The sequence below is a fragment of the Apis florea genome, unplaced genomic scaffold, assembly GCF_048593485.1.
Source record: "Apis florea isolate Af1SG1 unplaced genomic scaffold, ASM4859348v1 contig_2274_pilon, whole genome shotgun sequence".
Classification (NCBI taxonomy): domain Eukaryota; kingdom Metazoa; phylum Arthropoda; class Insecta; order Hymenoptera; family Apidae; genus Apis; species Apis florea.
The window spans coordinates 2,337,462-2,359,718 of record NW_028256550.1 but is presented as its reverse complement, the minus strand read 5'-3'; the positions used below and the strand labels follow the sequence as shown (position 1 = coordinate 2,359,718).

Below are 22,257 nucleotides of genomic sequence, written 5' to 3'. Positions count from 1 at the left end.
TATTCTACTTGGGAACTAACAGGGTTTGGATGTCCCGTCCACCTTTATCCGGGGAAAGCTCCCGTATCTCGTCTCGAGCCTTGATCCGGAGGATATAATTGATATAAGTTAAGGGAGACTAACTTTAGATCCCCTGTTTCCCGCTATTAATAGATTTGCAATTGGCGCGAGAACGCCGCTCATAGTTTCCGCGGGAGTCTACGTTGACCGATTGTTGATTGAAGAAAGGTGGTAACTGAGAAAATGTATATTTTTGTATCGGATAATCAATATTTTTCGTTTTGTTTCGATGCTAAATATGCGAATTGTAATATTTTAGTTAGAAATATTGACAAAATATTAAAATAAAGGATTGTTTATTGTTTCTTTAAAATTGTTGAAACCAATAAAAATTGTATTGACTCGTTATTACGAATAGATTCCTCGATACTTGCTTTAGTACTTGTTGAAAAGTTTTAAATAGAAGGATATAAAAAAAAATATTAAAACTATCAGCTGCAATTAACTCTAACTACGTTTGAGAGTTAATAAAACAATTTTAGTAAAAAATATTTCAACGTTACCGTTATTAATATCCGTGATAAAGGTTCCAAGAAATCATATATTTTCCACATTATTCATGGAACAACGTTAGACCTCTTTAAGAGGCTTTGCAAAGAACTTCATCCGCCTTTTCCCTCCTCTTTTTCATAAACTTGTTTTCCATCAACAATCTCGCATGTATGATCAACGGCAGAGAGTACGCCCAACGTAGAAGCTTCTACGCGGGAAAAATATTTAAATGGCCGCCAATAAGCTGTCTCGATAGATTTGCCAGCAAAAAGAGATAAAGGAAACATCTTTAAAAAATTTGAGATCGTCATGTTTGCCAGGATAACCGGATAAAATGAACGCCGACCCTAGGGTTGGTCCATCAGATGCATTTATGCATCCCGATCCGAGTGTCCTCGCACTCAAGGAAGACGGATTTCGCTGGAGCGAAAGGGGATCCCATGTTTCTGGCATGGTTGAAAAATAGATACACCGGGGATCGAGTGGCTGTTCTCACTTGGAAGAACTTGTAAAACACGGAGCCAATTTTTGTAACCGCATCCAAGATATGGAAATCTCGTCCAAGATTCCGCGGACGTTCCTTCGATAAGGAAGATGGATCTAGGAAATTTGATCTAGGAAAATTGGCTGATCGACTGTAGAGAGAGGCACCTGCTTCCGCATTTATCAAGGAGAATTTGATAAAACTCATGGTGGATGGGTGTGGATAAATGGATTAAGTTGGAGAAAGAATGTTAGGAAGAGAGAGGTTAGGTTAAGTGGCTCGATCGACGCGTGTCTATCTCCTGTAAATGCGAAATATATCGTCATAAGATGGCGCCACTGTCGTTTAGTTGATATCAAACCAACTGTTTTACTCGACGATATTTATTTTTCGAATTTTTTTGTTTTCTACCTCTGTTTATCCATTTCATTTTTGTTTGATTTTGAAATCAGATAAATAAACGCGCTTCGAACTAATATATACGCGCTAATATTGATTCAAAACGAGTAAATGTTTGTCGTTAAATAGATCAAGAGAGATTTTAATAATTTCGATTCGTTTACCTGGTTTTATCAACGAACGATTTAACGTATGAACGATTTTCCCGTCGATTGCAGATACTTGCAAGACAAGCTTCCATTCATCGACCGCACCAGGACGGCGATATGGGGTTGGAGTTATGGTGGATACGCGACGGGAATGACGCTCGCCATGGATTATCACGGAGTCTTCAAGTGCGGCATGTCCGTGGCACCTGTAACAGATTGGGCTCTTTACGGTACGTCTACGAGAGATAATATTTTCATCCGTTGAATACACGCATACTTTATCGTTATTTCATTCTTTCTTTTCTTATCGTACTTCGCCGAATATTTAACATTCGATTCAACGCTCCTTACTTTATCTCCAATTTTTTTATATTTCCGCATCTCTTATATCCTTGGTTAAAATCTCGAAAATCGAGGTGTTTGAATTTCGAAAGAAATTCAACTACTTGGCAAATTTTGATCTCGCTTTTCTGATACACATACCCCAATTTCGTTAAATTTATCGAATATCATCCTTCATTCGGTCATCGATGATAAGCGAATATCGAACACGAATCTGCCCCTTTGATTTGAACTGCAAACTTCTGTTAAACCTTCTGTTCAATCTTCTACGAAATTCTCTCCGCTCTGAGGACGTGTCTTTAACCTTTGGCAAACGTAATTTCCAATTATGTTTAATCTTAGCGATCGTCATCGAAACAACTTAAACGTATCGTTTATTATAAAATTATCAAAATGAAACTTTGAATTAATCGCAAGATAGAAAACGTTCGATCTTTGATACACCAAGTCACGATGATTTGCATGGTAAGAAGTGTAAGTATCGAAGAGAGGCAAGCGAGAAGGTGGGAAAAACGAGAAGTTGGACGGTTCGTTTCAGCCTCGATCGATTCAATTATTGTCGAGGTCTTGTCGCAACCGGCTACGCTCGCATTTCAAGATATCAGATTTATTTCCTCGTCGAGAAATCATCGTTCAGAATCGTCCCTATCGTAACGAGGAATGCTCGATCTTCCTCGTCGATGCACATTTTTAACACGAGTATTTCACTTTTTTCCTCTCTTTCTTTCTTGAAAGATATCATCTTTATAGATATCGATTGTTGCGTCCTTCTTTCTTCGTGCTTTCTTTTATTTTTTGTTGAACGAAAAATTTTCATTTTTATGCATAATTGTTTATGTTCCTTTTTTTTATAAAAATTGTCATTTTTTCATAAATATTGGAAGTCATATTTGAATATATTAAAGATATAATTTTCAGACACAAATATTTCAGTGCTTTTTGAAATAAATTTTTAAAGATACCAAGCAAGCTGATATATCAATCTTCTTATATCAATATAAACGCTTGAATAAATTAATTATATTAACCAAAATGTGTTATCTATTATTGTATATAATCTATTTTATATATGTATCAAATATATATGAATTATTCGTCGATATATAATATATTTTCTTTGTTATTATATTATTTATAAATTCAAATATCAATATATTAATCTTTTGTTCTTTTCATATCATCTATATTATATCATTCTAATTGAGTGTAGTAACAATCTACAATCTCAAATAAGATTATATATAAAAATTTTCATAATAATATACGTTATAATGCGTATATATATATATTTCCACTGTACAATTTTTTTTATCGTGATATATTTGACTGTTTAAAAGATCAGTAATAAAACGAAATAAAACATGAATATGCTTATATGTGAATTTTAATTTCACATGGATATAATTTCAATACATATTATACTCATATTAATAAATGTATTAATCACTGACCATTATATGAGATACATATGAATGAAATAGAATGTAATATCAATTATTGCTCACCTCTCTCTTATTTTTTTTATTGATATTTCCTTGTCATTTTTTTTTCTTTCCCTCCCCCCTCCCTCCCTTTTTTTTTACCGAATTAGAAAAAATAAATTTAATAAAATTATCATAAATGATAAACAATATATGGACAGAGAACATATGTATAACGATGCATGCGAAAATAATAAATTCATTATTTGTACATTAATTACCAGTATATCGACTCAGTAAATATGTATTGGAATGATAATTATAATATAATTTCTCGGGACGAGATAATTTACACCCACGCGCTAATTAAAGATCATTAATGCGATATCGATGAATGGTATATTCGATTGGGAAAAAATTCTCGCAACTGATGGAAAATTTAATCGATATACGAGAGAGAAACAAGCCCTCCTCTTCATTGTAAACATTTCCACGGAAAGAATTTTCGATTCGCATCGCTGCCTCATTTCGCTTGACTTGCTTAACCAATCAAAATAAAAGAAGAAAAATATATATAGATATAGTACATGTACAACGTTGAACGCAAAAACTATCGTTTCTGGAATTGAATTCCATGCGAAATCGAATCGAAAATGTTCGTCGAACGATCGTAACCGGAAACGAACGATTCCTCGGCAACAGTTTAACGGAAGAAAATGCTGCTACCGCACTTCACCTCTATAAATCATCGAGTAGCAAATGTTCTATTAAATGGGGGCTATTCGTAGGGGCCATTGAACGATTCAATTATTTTTCGCGTGATTAATTTCGAAGATTTCCCGTAAAAGTTCTTTTTATTTTATCTGTTTAAATTTAAGAAGAAGAAATTCTTCGAGTCCAGAAAAATATTTAAAAATCCTTTAGTTTTATAATTGATATATTTTGTAAGAAATAAATCTCTTTTGGATTAAGCTTATTTTTCAATTTTTCACCATTTTCGTTCATTTTTTCACCAATAATTTTAATATCATTGATACGTGGAATAAAATAAATAAACGCAGTGGCTGGTATCTTGGTTCGTGGATCATTTTTATTTTTCGTGCACGATATCTTTCACATGCAACGATAATTGCTGATTTAAAAGTTAAATTTAAAATTTTAAATTTACTTGTGACATAAGTAACGATAAATAATTTTTTCACAACTTATCGCACGAAGGAAATGATCCTATTTTTAATCTTTCGATTTTTAAACTCGACGAATTTCCAAAATAATTAATACCTGTACCGTGTACCAGTAGCACATACACACGCATGAAGCAATTTCCAGACAGCCTCGCGGATTAATTAAGTGACATGCCGGATGTAATTCACCGGCGCGATTACGCGCGAAGCGTGTCGTTTTGTTTGTCGCACCCTCTGTGGCAAAAAGAATCTCAACGAGATTTTCCTTTGGGTGTTGGTTATTTTTAATTAAACTGCTGAAAAACTCGTAGATTGTTGCAACTTATATATTCTCAACGCTAAATTTTTTATTGCAATGGAATTTTAAAATTACTAGTATCGTAGAAATATCTGCTCGCAGATATTTTTTAACTGTGAAACACCTCGAGACGAATACACGTGTTAATATATTCGTGTGACGTTTCTGAAAGATTGAAACAAAGAAAATTTAGTTATATACAAAAATATCTGTCTTCGTCATACTGCCTGTCCCCTATGAATATATTAACATTCCTATGTTCCACCACATAATCTATGCATGTATAAAACAAAAGGAAATACCAGTTCTATCATTCATTATATAACACTATAAAATGATTGGAATTTTATTTAATATTGAAAATAACGAAAGAAAAAATTAAGTTTGATGAGATGTTCATAAAAAATTCGATTACAGATTCGATATACACGGAACGGTTCATGGGCCTACCATCCGACAATTTGCACGGCTATGAGCAAGGTCAACTATTGAACAAAGTGGATAACATTAAAACAAAGATGTATTACTTGATCCACGGTACTCTGGACGATAACGTGCACTATCAGCAATCTTTGTTGCTCGCCAAGGTTCTCGAGCAAAAGGATATTCTGTTCAGGCAACAGGTACGGTATTCGGAAGATTTATCTTCCGATAATTGATTTATTACGCTTTATTTCTTTGCTATTTTATCGAGAAATTTCGTTTATTTCTGAAAATGAGCGAAACATAGATATAAATGTTAAAAAGAAAAAAAAAGGAGAGGAACGTGTCATTTCGCTTCGTATTATTTCAAAGAGCTTATGAAATTATTATGCTTAGCATTTATCTACGTGCTTCCTGCCCGGTTCATGGAGTTTAATATTCACGATTAAAATCTACAAAGCGCATGCGAAGAACAGTTTTATTCCGTGTGAATAAATTCCCACTGTTTCGCTTAAGTTTCGCGTGAAACACTTTTATTTAAATGACAATTACAGTTGTGTTTTCGTTGTAATCGACATTATTTGTTTTCCCTTCAGATAAATAGCTCATTTGTATTATTTTATCGCGTTAATAATTTTCAAATGAGATTAAAAATATTTATAAAAAAGATTACTTGTTATAAAAAAAGAATAAAAATTTAATTCTTTTCTTTTTTTTTTTTTATAGACATACACGGACGAGGATCATGGGATCGCTCAGTCACGAGCTCATCTTTATCACTCGTTGGAAAATTTCTTGGACGAATGTTACGAAGCTTCATGATCACAGCGTCGAGGGAAAATGACAATCTAGATCCTTTGCGCCACCTGCCTCACATTCCACTTGTAAATACCTTGCCACTTGTACATATTCGATGTACAATATGTAATATGAAGCGTTAGTGTACATAATTGAAAAAGGAAAAAAAAAAAAAAAAAGAAAAAAATAATTAAATACATTCGATTCAAACGTGATAATTTGAAAGATATCGTTCTTCTTTCGATTCTTCATGATTAATAACGAAGGAAAATTTCATATATTTATAATCGAAATATAAAAATAATTGTATTGTAATCGAAGATCGAATATAGGAATTAACTTATTTAGAATGAGGATATATTTATACCTATTTGCGAATCGTTTGAGTCGAATGTAATTTTTGATTGTTAAGAAATCTAGAATTGGAGAATTTTTTTAATCTATTTTTTTGGAGAGACTAGATCGTTTATCGAAGGCCTAATGGGCTCGAAAAAAATAAATTTCTAGCCCTCTTATGAATAAATAACTAAGCCAACGTATAATTGCATCTCGTGAAAACATTTTTTAAAAGTAAGTTTCGTGAAATGACAGATGCAATGCGTTGTATAATCGCCGATAATTCAAAAATATCGAGAATAAGACGAATGTTTTTTGTGAGATATATTATATTGTTAATAAACAAATGTTATTAAATATTATAACGATAAAAATTCGTACATTCAATTACGAATTTATAACACATGTTCCTCTTTCGTTTCAAGCGTTATATGCGAGGCAAGTGAGAATTATGTGAAATGAAGTATAATTAAATACTCTAGGGAGTGTTTTATGAAAAATAAAAATAAATATCCGGCTCGGATATTGTTTATCTCTGAAAGAAAGATCCAACGATATCATTGATCGCATATTTAATATTCATTATTTTTCTTTTCTGTTTTTTTTTTTTTTTTTAATTTCAAAACTTGGTGGTGTGGTATAAATTTTATGCAAAAGATTATTTTCGCTTTTTTTTTTTCTTACATTAATAATATGGTATTTAGGCTATAAATATTATATATGTTCTACATTAAAAAAATATTATTTCAACGTTTAAAATTTAAGTTGATGGAATATATCTATAAGTAAAAGAACATTATTTGAACATAATTATTCTTTGTTAATTTTATCAATGTTAGAATAAAAAAGTCTGTTTAATACTATTATAGTGTAAAACATCTATTGTATATATAATTAAGTTGCTGGACTGGTTGTTAAAAAATTCCTCATTATAACATATATTTCTCTTTACTATTAAAAGGAAATATAAAAACATTATCGCGATTAATATTTAACATTTAAGTCCCGGTAGTTTAACCAATGTACTTTAAATACAAAAATTTTATAATGAAAGGACCACTATAATGGTTTCAAAGACAGATTAATAGGAATTTCTCAAACTAATTGTTAACTTTTATTCCAATATATTGTACAAAATATTTAATCAAATATATACAATAAAAATATATTATTACAAAATTTTCAACCATGCATAATTACGAAAAATGTAATGATAAATTAACAGTATTATATAAAATTATTATAATGATTATTATTATTATTATTATTATTATTATTATTATTATTATTACTATTACTATTATTATTATTATTATTATTATCCATTTATTGATATTTGTTAAGTATATTATGAATAAAGCTCTATGTTTTATTAACACGGAGTGTTTATGTTTCAACAATTATTTACCAATCAATTAAGTAAAGAATGTTGAATGTACAAATTAAAATATATAATAAAAATTTATGTTATGAATTCTCTGTCTCTTTAAATCTGAAAAAAAAATATATTTAAACATTTCTTCTTGAAAAAAATCATATTCATAAAAAAATTCTCTTTTCAAAACTTATTTTTTATGCTTAAATAATATTAAAAAAACATACTTGCACTTAGTACATGTATAAAATACTGTTTGTCCTTCATCTGCTGACCTCAATTGCAATGTAGCGTATGACATTTTATCATTTTGACATTGAGGACATTTCCTTTCAACAATTGGTCCTTCTGCTTCTTCTTTTTCGTCATTTTGTTTTGATAGAGTATAAACATTTGTTTTATTAAAATGAATAGTATAAGACATTGACATGTCTCCAAAAGCTAATAATAAAAATTTAATATTTAAAAATAATTTTTTAGAATTATTTAATACAGTAAATAATTCTGATTCTTAACTTTAATAATTTGATTTTTTTAGTGAAATGAATTTAAAAGAATAAAAATAGAAATTGTAAACAAATAAAAAATACCTTCAGGACCCCATACCCTTTTGCAAGCATAACATGTTACATTTCCTTTATCACCTAACAATGGTAATATTGATCCGCAATCAGAACAAAAACCAGGAGTACTTATAAAAGAAACAGTAGAGTTTTGTGCCATTTGAGATTAAATAAAAATAACTAATTGTAACCTTAAAATGATTATAACCTCTAAAATGAAATAACCTCTTGATGTAATAAAAACATACACGCAAATTGAAAAAATACTTCTACTAATAAACTACCATGAAATATTGAATATAAGAATGAAAACTTATATGCTAAATTGAAATAGACATTGCTTATCTAGTATACATATTTTTTATGCTTATTTCATGGAAACTATTCCTAATGTTCAATATAGCTACATGTCGCGCGGCGTTTCTGCGCGTGTATGTTTTGCTCGTTTACTCTATCAGAACCGGCAAAATGGACGATATAGCACTCCGAGTATCTGATCATGTTTTAGAAGTGATTTTTTCTTATTTAGACTTGCACACGTTGAGAAACTGTTCGTTAGTATGCAAGCGATGGAATCGTTTCTTAAATGATGAGAATAATGATGCGTGGAGAATGCATTGCATCAGAAAGTTAGCCCAAGAAGCACTTAGTTCCGATTTATTATCATCGGTGCCTACTTATAAATCAAAGCTTCGTGCGTTTTATCATGCATGGAATCCTAATGACTGCTCTCGTAATATTTATATTAGGCCCAATGGATTTACTATGCACAGGTAGCATCTTGGATTCTGTCATTTCTGTATGTTATTTTCTAGTTTACATTTTAATTTGAATCGTCATACAATGTTAAATTTTCTTCGTTATATTTACATGTATATCGAGAAATTAAAAATATTTTAAATATTTTAATATTGAAATCTTCGAACAATATTAAAAGTCCAACTGCTTCGCAATAAAAATTAATTATTTAAATATAAAATAATAAATTTTCGGTGTTGAGTGCGTTTTTATGTAATAAATGTTAAGTGAGTGCTTGAATCTTTACTACTTGAGTTATAGGAATCCAGTTGCTCAGAGCACAGATGCCTGTAGAGGTAAAATTGGTTTTCGACATGGACGTCATGCCTGGGAAGTTATTTGGGAAGGACCTTTGGGCACAGTGGCAGTAATAGGAATAGCTACAAGAGAAGCACCTTTATTATGTCATGGATATGTAGCATTAGTTGGTTCTGATGAGCATTCATGGGGATGGAATCTTGTAGATAACCATTTATTACACAATGGAAATGTACAAGGAAATTATCCTTTACTTAACAATGCTCCAAAATATCAGGTATATTGCATTTTTTATGATATAACTACTTTTTATATAGGTAAAGGGATATTTCTTAAAATAAACAATTTTATAATTATCAGGTTGGGGAAAGAATTAGGGTAATATTAGATTGTGATGATAATACATTATCTTTTGAAAGAAATTATGAATTTTTGGGAGTGGCATTTAGAGGTATTGTATCTCAATGTTTCCTAGTTAAAAATAAATTCTTAAAAAAAAAAAAATAATTTTTTTGATATTAATGAAAAATTAAATGCATAGGATTGCCAGACAAAAGATTATACCCATCTGTATCTGCTGTATATGGAAATACAGAAGTATCTATGGTGTACTTAGGACCACCTCTAGATGGCTAACACTTTATTTCTAATAGAAACATATCTCCAAAAGTTTGATGAAATTTGGATGCAAAATTGTTTGCATCATACCAAAATGTCTACTATGAAGTAGAACAAGCACACCAATGAACTGTATGATACTCTTTAAAAGAGATGTGTGCCTGTTCATTCAGTCAATAACATTGTAAATAGTATTAGCATTCCATTTCAATCGATAAATTCATGGTAGTGCTTTATACAATGCTAACAGTTATAAGTTACTCAACAATCAACATTAATAAATTCATTTCATTTAAATCATATATCTGCTAATAGTGCTGATATATACATTTTATAATGAAATTTCCCGTTTAAATTTTATATTTGAAAGTATCTTTATACACGAAAGTTGAGTGACATATTACTGATTTTGAAATAAATGTAAAAATATTCTTAAGTTAGACAATGTGTGAAAAGAAGTTCCTTCGCGAATTATATATGTTCTTTAAGAGAACATGAATTGAATTATTTTATTATTCTAAAATCTCATTAAATTATGTAGATTATAATTTTTAAGTAATATTTATACACAGACAAATAAGTTCTTTGCTTTTCAGTATTAATATTTGAGTCTTCATAAAAATATTTTGCTTTATATGAAATCTATTCATATGCCAATAAAATGGCAAATTTTTATTTGTTTATAAAATAGTCATATATTTAACTTATTTCGATCATTACTAAAGACGCGAATTAAAAATTAAATTAATTTTTTTATCGTCTTTAATTACATAGGAACCGTAAAACAAACTGTGATTCATCTGTATTTTATTATGTTAACACCGTGTAAAGATATCTTATAAGATATCTTATGTTTACCATACTTAAGATCTTTTTGTATAAAATATGTTTCTTTTTCCTTTTTTTTCGTAAATTTATTTAAATATTTATATGTATTTAAAAAAATTATTATTTATTTTCTAAATATAAGTATCAATTTTTCTAATACTGATGAAACAAGCAGCGAAATTGACAAACAATTCGAAGAAAACTTCGTAATTATAGTATACAGGGTGTTCCACTTAAAGTGTTCATAGCTGCTTTATTTTTAAATGTACAAAACAATGTCGTAAATTGTAAAATATCACGTGATAAACATCACTCAATTTGTATGATAATTAATATTTTTCTTTTTAAGTAAAGCGAAATAATGATAAAAATAAAATTAGTACCTGTCGAATTCATTTATACGACATTATAATCGAACTGATTTTTTTTTCTCTATGAGAATTTTGTTTTTATATGTGTCATAATTTGTGTATAAATATTCATTTAGTTATCATATCATGTTTTAAAATATCATATATTTTAAAATTTTTAAATTATATTTTCATATATTTTAAAATTAAATTAAATATATTTTAAATCATATATTTATAATCGCAGTATAAAATTTAAGTGATCACTATTGTGATTGATGCACAACAAATCTTATTTAACTAATGTAATCAACTTTTTGATTCGCTTATGCATTTAGTATAAGAAAATTATGTATCAACTATGCGTGAAATTTGTACATCGTGCTCTGTGAAATATATTTATAAATAGAAATTATTCATTAGCGCCCACAATTGACGCTAGAACTTCAACGTAAACGAAATGACGAATAAGAATGATTTCTAATGTACATATTCATTATGGTTATTGTGTTTGTTACATGTAGTTTCGATGAAATTATGTTTTTTCTAAACTTTTGTACAGAATCGTGTATATATATAGTAATCATGGGTGTACGAGAAAAAAATAAACCTTGTTTTATATCTATTTAATGGATTCATATACATAAATAGCAAACATTACGGATCACGGACTGATTTAGAATTAATATTTCTCTCGATCGATTATCGGTCCAATCAAGTCTCCATAAAAAGAAGTATACTCTCGTTTCGAAAAAATACGAAACGTAATATAAGTTAACTTCGAATACGAACTATTGATATTACATGTGGAGTATAGTGGTGCCTTATTACAATTTTTTCGACATAATATTGATGTGGCTATGATGATACATAATAGCGTTAAGTATTCCAATATTAATAGATATCAACCAGTTATAATAATTCGAAAAATCGGTAATAAAACAAAAAAATCATTTTGTAAAACACGTGTTACGCATGCATCATATAACCATTTGCGAAGCTATTCTGTACAAATGTTTAGAGAAAGAATGAATTAGTCGTAATACGATTAAGCTTGGAACACCAGTATACTTGCACGTATATCAGAAATATGAGAGTTTTAAAGAAACATAAAAAAAAAAAAGAAATGTAAATCGCTCTGTAAATAAATTATTTTATTTTAATGCTTTAATGTTTGTATTGTTGCATACCACGAATCATAATGATTGATAAATTTTAACATTTTTTTCTAAGAAGAAAAAAATGAAACAAATGTTTGGTATCATAATTTATTTAAACACAAGAAATACTTTATATAAACCTTTTCCACCTCGTATTCCTTGTACAAATCAACGCGATTTAATACGCGATTTAATACGCAATTTGAAATCAAACATAATGTTTCTTTCATTATTTGTTCTTTACGGATTAAGTTCCACATTTAATACCAAATTTATACATGATTGCTATCGCTATGACGATAACGCTTTCTATAACTTACAAAAATATAATGGCAATTTATTATACATTTAATTTTTATTGCTGTGCAATTTGTAAATAAATTCTAACTTAATTATACGTATTAAAGATTCAATGTTGCAATCAAGTAAGTTAATTAAAAGTAAATTATTAATTGGAATGAATCCAAAACTTTCTTTGGTACATTGAGACATTGAATCTTATATTATATTGTTATATTATATAATAATGATTTTCATTATTCATGCTTATTTAAATTATGCTTATTTTCTGATAAACAGAGCTAATAAAAAAATAACAGAGTTTTGAAAAAAGATAGATATACATAATATTTTTGGTTTTACTAAATCTAATAGAAAATATTGATTCAAAATATATATTATTTATACATATGTATTAATATTATATACATTATTAGATTTATACATATGTATTAGTATTATATACAGTTATACATATTTATACATATGTATAAATAATTTAATTCATCATTTAATTTGTAATAAAAGTTCTTGTTGCACAGCAAATGACTACTAATATTTAATGCATATTAAAAACAAATATTGTTATAAAAATTTTTTTCTTATTATTATAGCATATCAAAAATCAAAATTAAACTTTTCCAAGGCCTTTGTAATCACAAGTTAAATGCAAATAATATTCAGTTTGAATAAAATGTAAAAGTTTTATTAAATATCAATTAACTCTTTTATGTGGAATTCATATATAAAATAATTATTTATAATATCTTACTTAATTAGATATTTATTTCTTCTTATCCGCAATAGTTTTTCATGATTTTATAATTTTTAATTTATTTATTTTCCACACAAAAGAATTTTAAAATTAGTTATATAAAAAGTGCGCATAATTAAAGCATAATTAATCAAGATATTAAAATTATAATTACAAATATTATATATAAAATTTTCATTCAATTTAAAAAATAATAAGGAAACTATTTGATATAAGTTAATGAAAATTTTGAATGTAAAAATTTAACAAAATATATATGAAATAGATAGAAAATTTTTCATTAGGCCATGATATATAAACATTTACTTTCTTGTGTAAATTTATTAATTTAATATTATGAGCAAATGTTCATTTTAAATAATAGTTTATTCTACAAAAAAATTAAAAAATAAAAATATGATAAAACAATTTAAACAAAAAATAGGAAAATAGAATGTATATAAAAAGTGTGCACAAGATAATTATTTGTTATAATACTTATTTGAATTTTATATTGTTACAAATTTTTATATAGATGCATGTTAATTTTGATAATTGTATAAAATCATTACTTGATGTAATTTTAATTTTAATTTTTTTCATTGATTTTTGATTGATTCTCATGTTGCATAATTAAAATAAATATTTTATTATCTGTGCATACCATTAACACAATTTATTATATTTATTTAAAATAGATTAACTTTCATTATTTATTAAAATATTTGTCTTTTGTATTTCATATCACATAATTAATCATTATATCACAATAAATCTGCTTTTCAGTAATGAGAAATTATCTTCTGGAAAAAGATAATTCATTAAATTAAAAATAAATAAATCACAAAATTCATTATTTGATTTAGCACGCTTGTCTTTTAATTATGACAGGTACATTATTTTCATAATTAAATCTCTATTATAGCATGATAAGATAAACATTATAATAATAATATATTTAAGTGTAAGAAAAATAAAATTGATTCTCTAATGACACTGAAAAAATTGTATCCATCCATGTAAATTGTAAGATAAATGTTGTAAAACAATTATTTATGGAATGAATTTGAAATAGTTTATATATACATAAATAATTCAATAGCATAAAAGAATAATCACGCACAAAAATATTTTTATAATAATAAAAAAATAGCATATAAAACAATTATCCTCTTTAATTATATTTTGTTATATTTTTAAAAATTGCCGTGTTTTTAAATAGAAAACTGATTTACACATAACATTCCTAATTATAGATGCATAAAAAATGCGAGATCATTGGATTCTCATATTCAGAAAATTCTAAAAAAAAAAGAATTCGAAAAAAAATGTGCTATATAGCACAATAGTAGAACCTACTTAAAATTTATGATATTCATTATTTATTTGAAATTTATAAATCCCTAATTACTATTATAATTTGTTCTACACTGTTTCTATTCAATATATTATTCACATATACAGTGTGAAAAATAATTACAGAATTGATTATTAAAAAAAAAAATCTGTAATTATTACAGATTACAACTATATATTATGAATGCACATATAATAAACACAAATCAGTTTGTGTTCATTTAGTTATTGACATACAAACTTATATATTTTTTTGAATCAAATACTCACTGAATTGCAGCAGAATATTTGTATAATATTCATTAGTATTACGAAATATTATTCTAGTTTACATGTGTATGTCCATTTCCTGAGGTATCTTCATACAATTTTTCATTATCATCAAAATTATTTCTTGTTGGAAATACACATTCAAGCGTTGGTTTTACTTTAGTCAATGAAAACTTTGTTAAGAAAAAATCAGATACATAGCAAAATAGCTTACATAATAAAGGACATAGTAATCCTTGATGAATAAATGTCCACATTCGATAATTTTGTCCTTCAAATGGGTCTAAAATAGCAGCACATAACATATGACTAAGATTTACTTGCGTGGGCTAAAAAATGAAATATTAGAATTAGAAATGAAATACAAAATAAATATAAATAAAAATATGTTATATAGTAATACATACCAATGCAATAGGTTGGATAATCCAAAAATGATAAACTAAATTTATTCCATAACTAAATACACACCAACTCATATCCGATAGAGGTTCAATATTATAGACACCTAAGGATAAAATATATGTTTAAAATGAAAAAAAAAAAATTAATATTCAAAACAGTTTGACTATAACTATCTACCTCCAATTCTCAACAAATAATATGGTATTACTACCATTAAACCATGTTGAATATAGTATAATGCTTTATCTGCAAATATCTGAAACAATTATATTAATATAAATTTGAACCATAAAAAATGTTTTTTATAGTAAAAAAAAATGATTTACTCTGCGAGATTCTGTTTCTGGAAATAAATATGCTAAAAGTGGTCCATTCAAGAAGTTTAAGTGTATCCTAAAGATAGCTGTAACCATAGGGCTAGGATTTGCTGCCAATAAATATAACTATATCAAAAAAAAAAAAAGAATAATTATAATTATATCAGCATAAATAAAATATATATATTTCTGTTCAAATACTTTTATTTATTTTACCTGTGCTGCTGATGTTATATGACAAGGATTTAATATATATATAACTGTTCTACTGGTAAACTTAAATCCAATTTCCATTCCTAATACTAATGACATAATGATTAATAAAATCCTCCTACCAACACAATCTTGATTTACATATGATACTTTAGATGGTAATTTGATTCTTCTGTAACCCCATACTAGAAAACTTATTATGAATATTGATATAAATAATGTTTCAATAATTCTTTGTTTTAAACTTAAATAATATGCACATTCTGGTCCTACATTACGTGGTATAGAGGCATTAACACCATCATATGCCCATTCAAACATTGCTATGAATTCTTTTTATGCAACTGAAATTAAACAAAATTAAGATTAATGATTTAAATACAGATTAACTCACGTTTAAATCTATGCTATCCGCAATGACGAATTTCAGACTACCAGTAAATAGAACGTTTTATTGAATAATGTACATAATTCCTTAATGCTTGTTTAAACATTAGATAAACAAGAAATATAATATACAGAGAATTAAAAATGAATTATAATTTATTACTTTTGAATGTTATATTGGATAATATAATTATTGATTCCGAAACGAAGAGTCTTTAAATAGAAAATTATTGAATTTAACGTACCTATTTTCTCAGAATCTAATAAACACAAAAGTAATATAGAATACTTTAAATTGATATGCACTGTATAACAAATTGCATCAACACACACTTGTAAGTATAAATGAATTTCATACTGAGCACCGCGTATTTCCTATTGACGTTTCCTATCGAAGAACTTCAAAATTCTGTTACCATCTTCATATCATTTTCAATAATACCGACTCAGCACAATAAAATATCACAGGTACATCACAGATGATGCATATATTATATTTGACAGATGGCACCACAATATTCTTATAAGTTCAACTCGGCCGATAGTTCACGTTTTAATTCCTAATATTAAATTTTTCTATTTACTTTCGATCGTATAGGGGAAGAAAGAAAAAAATTTAGTACGAATATGCATAATCAATATTTAATCTAAAATACAATAATTAGAATACTGTAAGAAAAGAAAGAGGGAAAGAACGATCAAGTGAACGATAAAATGAGTAAAAAATCAGTGTAACTAATCTAAAATAATATTAAATGAAAAATAAGTGAGTTTTTGAGTTGCTTAGAACAAATATCAGAAAACTAACAGAAAAAAGAGATACCTGATACTAAAAGTATATCCACTGTTTTGCAATGAACATATTCAAATAATTACACAAGAGAATTCTAAATTACGGACAAATTTAAGCAAGACCTAAACAAAAACTAAAATAGAACAAAGATTACTGTTGCCCGGAATTTCAGTATTGCCAAATATGCAGCTAAAAGAAAATTCAGAAAAGAAAATTCTGCGCTGATAAAATTTAAAACAGACGCAAACGAAAGCATTCAACTAACGTGATATAAAATTCATAGAAACGGTGTAAATAAACGATTTAACACAAATGTAAATAAAAATATAATCATTTTCTAAGTTTTCTATTCGCTATATATAAAGAATTGAAGAAGTCAGAACACTTCACAGATCACGAACAAAAAAAAAACCAATAGATTTTACAATAGAACTAAATAAATTCTAAATTAAAAATTGCCATATTTGAAAGAACAGTTTCTTACAGACTACTTTAAGATTTACAAATCGTGTAATATGCAGAGATATCTAGAATTTATTAAAACAAGAACAAGTAAGAAATAATTAAATTCTATAAAAAAAAAACATTGCTAATAAATATTGCTTAATATATTAGAAATAAATTACAGGGAAAATGTTAGAGAAAAATAGAGAGAAAATATATTACGATTTACAATTAATATTACGATATCTAATGATTTTTAAAAATCGAAACGAAGATTTTACTTGTAACTTAATAAATTTCAATAAAGTATGTGAAAAAGTAATCGCGTGCGCAGCCAATCAGCTCATATTATTTTCTATACAATTTAAAATCGTATCACAGATACGATTATGAATTGTACAGTAAATAATAATGATTTCCCAGGTCTCACCGCGTGGAGGTTGCTGCGAATTGGAGACCCACCCTACCCGCGATCCCATCCACCCTCCTTTACGTAAAAAATTATTTAAAATCAACGATAAATCTTCCTTTTGTCGTAGAATTGCAAAACGTTCGATCGTTGATCGTTGTGCAAAACGAACAGCAAAAGGAATTTTAAAAGAAAACCGACGCGACAATCTAAACCTGAAAGTGAAAATTAAATTATATTTTAATCGTATACAACTCTATATGAAACACAGATACATTATTTCATGCGTGTATCAATATTTTACACTTTCATTTAACAATAAACGCATAAAATATTGACAATTAGGAAATTTGAAACCAAAAAAAAAAAAAAAAAAAAAGAAAAAAAAAAGAAAAAGCGGATATTTTTCACACAGAGTCATATTTATTTTATTAACCACCACCATAATACCACCAAATTTAATATCAAATTTACTACCACTACTACTACTACTACTACTTGCATGCACTTATAAATTAGATAAATTTCTACTTAAGCAAGCAATATTTCTACAGAAGCAATTCTACAAGCATCTACTTATATTCTACTTATATTCTAAAACTTATATTTATTAAAAAAATTTCACGAATTCTTAAATTTAATTAAACTTAAACTTAAAAGTAACTTGATTAAATTTAAAAATATCCTATATGTAATTGTAAATTATAATTTAATACGATCCTTAAGGAACATTGACTTAAATCTAATAATGAAATCTAATAATTTTACTTAAATTTATAATTCTTTGTAGTTTCTATTTATATGTTAAATACTTCTTTAAATTCTTACTTAGTATACATCTAAAAGTAATGCCTTCCATTTTATAATTAAAAGATTTGTTTAGAAAACCCAGAAAAATCTCAATTGAATCAAGAAAATTGCACAAAATACAAATATCCTTTATTGATTTTACACTGATCTCTGAAAAAAAATAGATCACTAAAGATTAGTAAAATTTTATGACAAAGTATTTTGGTAAAATTAATTCTAGATTCATATGATTTCTACTTACATAGAAATTAAATATTTTTTTCCAATTCTAATAACGAAAATACTATTTATCTAAAACCTGTTTATGGATAATTATCTGTGATAATTCAATATGTTAATACAATTATTCATGATATTCTAATTAACCTAAGATTTAAGGGGCCCCTTCTACAATGTAAAATATTAATAATTAAGGAAGGAAATCAAAGGAAAGGGAAAGGAATAATATATGAAATATGTCTTCGAGCAATTTCAGAATAATTCCTGAAACAAACCAAACTACGAATAATTAATAAAATGTCACAAGATACAATTATCAATAATTGATATTTCAAGAAAATACGGTATTTGAGCCACCAATTATCAATTGACGCTTCCCGAAATTTTATACATCTGAAACAAACTTATTTAAAGGATTAATAAAAAAAGAAAACACATTATGATTTAAAACAATTTAAAAAGATAAATTTTCGACAAATGAACGTTATAATATATTTATAATGAACATTCACCATTATTGACTTTAAAAAATTTAATAAGAAAAATTTAAATTTAATTTTACTTTAAAAAATTGGATAAATTTTGATCAATAAGAAAGATAAACATACATATTATAGGAAAATTGACGGCAAAAAACGTAGAATGTGTAAAGGGGTGCTGAAAAAGAAAAGAATTCAGTAGCCAGAAGGGCTACTAAAATAAGAATATTTTCCACTCGATATGAACCCGAGCAAACCGCGAGTGGAATGTTCATTTTGTATCGCAACACTAATGAACTAATTTTTTTTTTTATAAATCAATCGCGAAGAGTGCTTCATTCTATTTGCAAGATTAATTAATTTTAAACAAAGAAAAATATATATGTATATATAAAAAAAGCTGAAAAATTCCCGAAAATAATCAATTCTTTACGCAACACTATACTCTATGCACTCGAATTTCAACAACGCAACACTAATGGCGAGAAATCCAGTGAGTGCAGTCTCCTCAACGACTGCTGTCGTACAATCATCCTTGTAGCGGCTTTAGCCACTTAATTGATGATTCAGGAACAGGAGAATAAATATTTCCACAATCTCAGTGGAAGAAATTTGGGCATATAATATTCGCAACACTAATTGAACAAACGCGAAGAAATTTATCAACGTGACGTTACTTTTTAAAAAAAATTTAATCGAAATCATTATTTTTTTAACAGTAACGAAGCTATTATTAATAAGAAATAAAGAATTTAATCAATAATAATACAATTTTAATATAAAAAAAATTATAACAATTTATAAAAAAAAATTATAACAATTTATAACAAAATTATAAAAAAAAAACCGCGATATCTCATAATTGGCAACATTAATAAAAACGCGATTCTCCTTTAACGCAACACTAATGCAAACACGAAAATTAAAACGTAATTCTAATTCAACCCGTTATTAATCAATCGCAACACTAATAAAAAGTCGCGATGCCCATGATGACTGGATCTGAATTAGTGGGCCAGCATGCAATTGGCCATATGATACAACAACATATACTACATATTACTAAAACGAGCACAATGACAAAATAGTAACAATGACTTCCCATTCTTTGGACCCAAAAAAAGATCCAAAAGATGAGAAATCATTCGTTGCAGCCCTCTTCGTGACAGTTTGTCGGGCCTCTTCGGTCTTCCTCCTTCGGGCGCAATGCCCGCTGAAACTTATATCTAGGCTCGAGATTCACTGATCGTAAATCAAAGAAAAAAAGAAAAAAAAAAGGCTAAATCGCGGAAGCTAAATGCACATGGCCGACCAAATGATCTTAATGATCATCGATCGTACACGCGCAGAATCTCGAGCGCAACGTACGTTTCGAATTTACTTCGCGACCGCGACCGCGATAATTCGAAAAATCGACGAATAAAGCCAAATACGAATGGCATGCTCCATTCGTACGTTCCAGCTTCATTCTCGATTTTTCAAATTGTATTTCCTGAAACAAGTTGTCACGCGAAAACGCGCCTACCCGAGCAGAGACTGTGACAACCTGCCCGGCCCTACCTACTTATAATTAACAGGCACACCAGAAGTATACTACCTATCCTACCTAACCCTATATTTAAAAAATGGCAAAACAGGCATACCAACACATTCATTCCACGATTCTCACGCATAATACTCGGGCGCAAAAGCCTACACTAGGGAAAGCGTCCCGGGACGCCTCCGACACCCGAGCTTGGCATACTACTCGCACACTCTAACTTTACGTACCATTTTCCTGAAATCGACTGACGATGACTAGTGACCATTGCGTCAAACGCGATAAAGACATATGTATATTTCAATTTTAATTACTTATTAATGAAATGCTCTTTTTAAGGAAATTATATCATCGTTATCATAATTTGAAAATAAAAATTATAATATTTCATATAAATTAATGTTGGAAATTGTTGAGATTAATTGTGAATATTTTAAATACTTCAAATTACACTGTATAAGATGATACACGAAACGATGCAATTCCACAGCCTAACAACACATACAAAATGTGAAAAATACATCGTGCACGATACACTAACGCATCGTCAATCGCTAAAAATTTTTTATTAGCTTATGAACTAAAGTCATCATATCCATTGCCTCTCTCTCACCCAAGTAGCACTTGGGCACGTGAGTGAGATCCTGACAATGAACATGGAAAGGGTTAAACCTGAAAATCCTGAGCTAAAAAAAATTAGTGCGAATCTAACGGGCTAAAATTATATTATTTTATTTCAATTTTTAAAAATCTAATCATTTACTCTACAAATTTAATGAATTCTTGAATTATTAATTTTAGAAAATAGAATTAATTTTAGAAAATACAAAGGATAAAAAAGATGTTTATTTGTAATGATTATTAATAAAAAATAATAATTGAATTATTACTCTAATAATTGAAATTTTACAACAATTAAAAAAATATTAATCAAAATAACCTCAGGCGATCTCTTCATCAAAGCACATTTTCGAAAATGAAAAATCAATTTGCAAAACTTCTGCTCTGATTCAGAAATCTACCTGTCGCGAAATATCTTCTTGCACATAATATTTCACATACTTTTTTTTACGGAGAAAATGAAATATTTTTATATTTAAAATCATATTCAAGTCTATAAGAAAAAACCAAGTAATTAAATATTATAAAAAATTGAAGGAAAAGATAAAAGTAAAAATTGTTTATTATTATACTAACGATAATACATTATCAATAATATTGTATTGTAATTGATATTTTTATTGCA

At 27.6% G+C, this 22,257-nt stretch overlaps 4 protein-coding genes across 16 annotated transcripts in view; 2 read left to right on the top strand and 2 right to left on the bottom strand.

Annotated features, from left to right (window-relative positions):
- The window catches only part of LOC100867828 (venom dipeptidyl peptidase 4), a 214,324-nt gene extending 206,562 nt beyond the window's left edge, over positions 1-7,762 (top strand). For all 7 annotated transcript variants that reach the window (XM_086902911.1, XM_086902914.1, XM_086902912.1 and 4 more), the window contains 3 exons: positions 1,654-1,814; positions 5,247-5,452; positions 5,979-7,762. In XM_086902911.1, the coding sequence (XP_086759037.1) occupies positions 1,654-1,814; positions 5,247-5,452; positions 5,979-6,074 (463 nt within the window). In that variant the 3' untranslated portion in view covers positions 6,075-7,762. The remainder of the gene's footprint in view (positions 1-1,653; positions 1,815-5,246; positions 5,453-5,978) is intronic.
- Positions 1,659-18,014, bottom strand: LOC100869368 (transmembrane protein 164). 5 transcript variants are annotated; one of them, XM_086902929.1, is made up of 7 exons: positions 16,563-16,757; positions 15,934-16,274; positions 15,727-15,843; positions 15,578-15,656; positions 15,403-15,503; positions 15,210-15,324; positions 1,659-1,790 (listed from the first exon to the last, which is right to left on the bottom strand). In XM_086902929.1, exons 2-7 carry the CDS (start codon positions 16,249-16,251, stop codon positions 1,756-1,758), a joined length of 765 nt encoding a protein of 254 aa, XP_086759055.1. In that variant the 5' UTR covers positions 16,252-16,274; positions 16,563-16,757; the 3' UTR covers positions 1,659-1,755. The 5 variants fall into 5 exon arrangements, 3 of the variants coding, with proteins under 3 accessions (XP_086759055.1, XP_086759056.1, XP_003698940.1); XM_086902930.1 differs by lacking the exon at positions 1,659-1,790 and adding an exon at positions 13,300-14,172; XR_015290636.1 differs by lacking the exon at positions 1,659-1,790 and adding an exon at positions 14,045-14,172 and having other exon boundaries at positions 14,996-15,324.
- On the bottom strand, positions 7,478-8,671 carry RpI12 (RNA polymerase I subunit RpI12). Its single transcript, XM_003698889.4, has 3 exons — positions 8,352-8,671; positions 7,989-8,202; positions 7,478-7,878 (listed from the first exon to the last, which is right to left on the bottom strand). The coding sequence occupies exons 1-3, from the start codon at positions 8,482-8,484 to the stop codon at positions 7,854-7,856; spliced, it is 372 nt and encodes a 123-aa protein (XP_003698937.1). The 5' UTR covers positions 8,485-8,671; the 3' UTR covers positions 7,478-7,853.
- Fsn (F-box synaptic protein) lies at positions 8,688-12,347 on the top strand. Of its 3 annotated transcripts, none has more exons than XM_031920125.2 (4): positions 8,688-9,097; positions 9,378-9,657; positions 9,741-9,831; positions 9,922-12,347. In XM_031920125.2, the coding sequence occupies exons 1-4, from the start codon at positions 8,688-8,690 to the stop codon at positions 10,014-10,016; spliced, it is 876 nt and encodes a 291-aa protein (XP_031775985.1). In that variant the 3' UTR covers positions 10,017-12,347. The 3 variants fall into 3 exon arrangements, with proteins under 3 accessions (XP_031775985.1, XP_003698939.3, XP_012349443.2); XM_003698891.4 differs by having other exon boundaries at positions 8,753-9,097; positions 9,384-9,657; XM_012493989.3 differs by lacking the exon at positions 9,741-9,831 and having other exon boundaries at positions 8,753-9,097; positions 9,922-10,147.
- Positions 18,015-22,257: the final 4,243 nt, after the last annotated feature.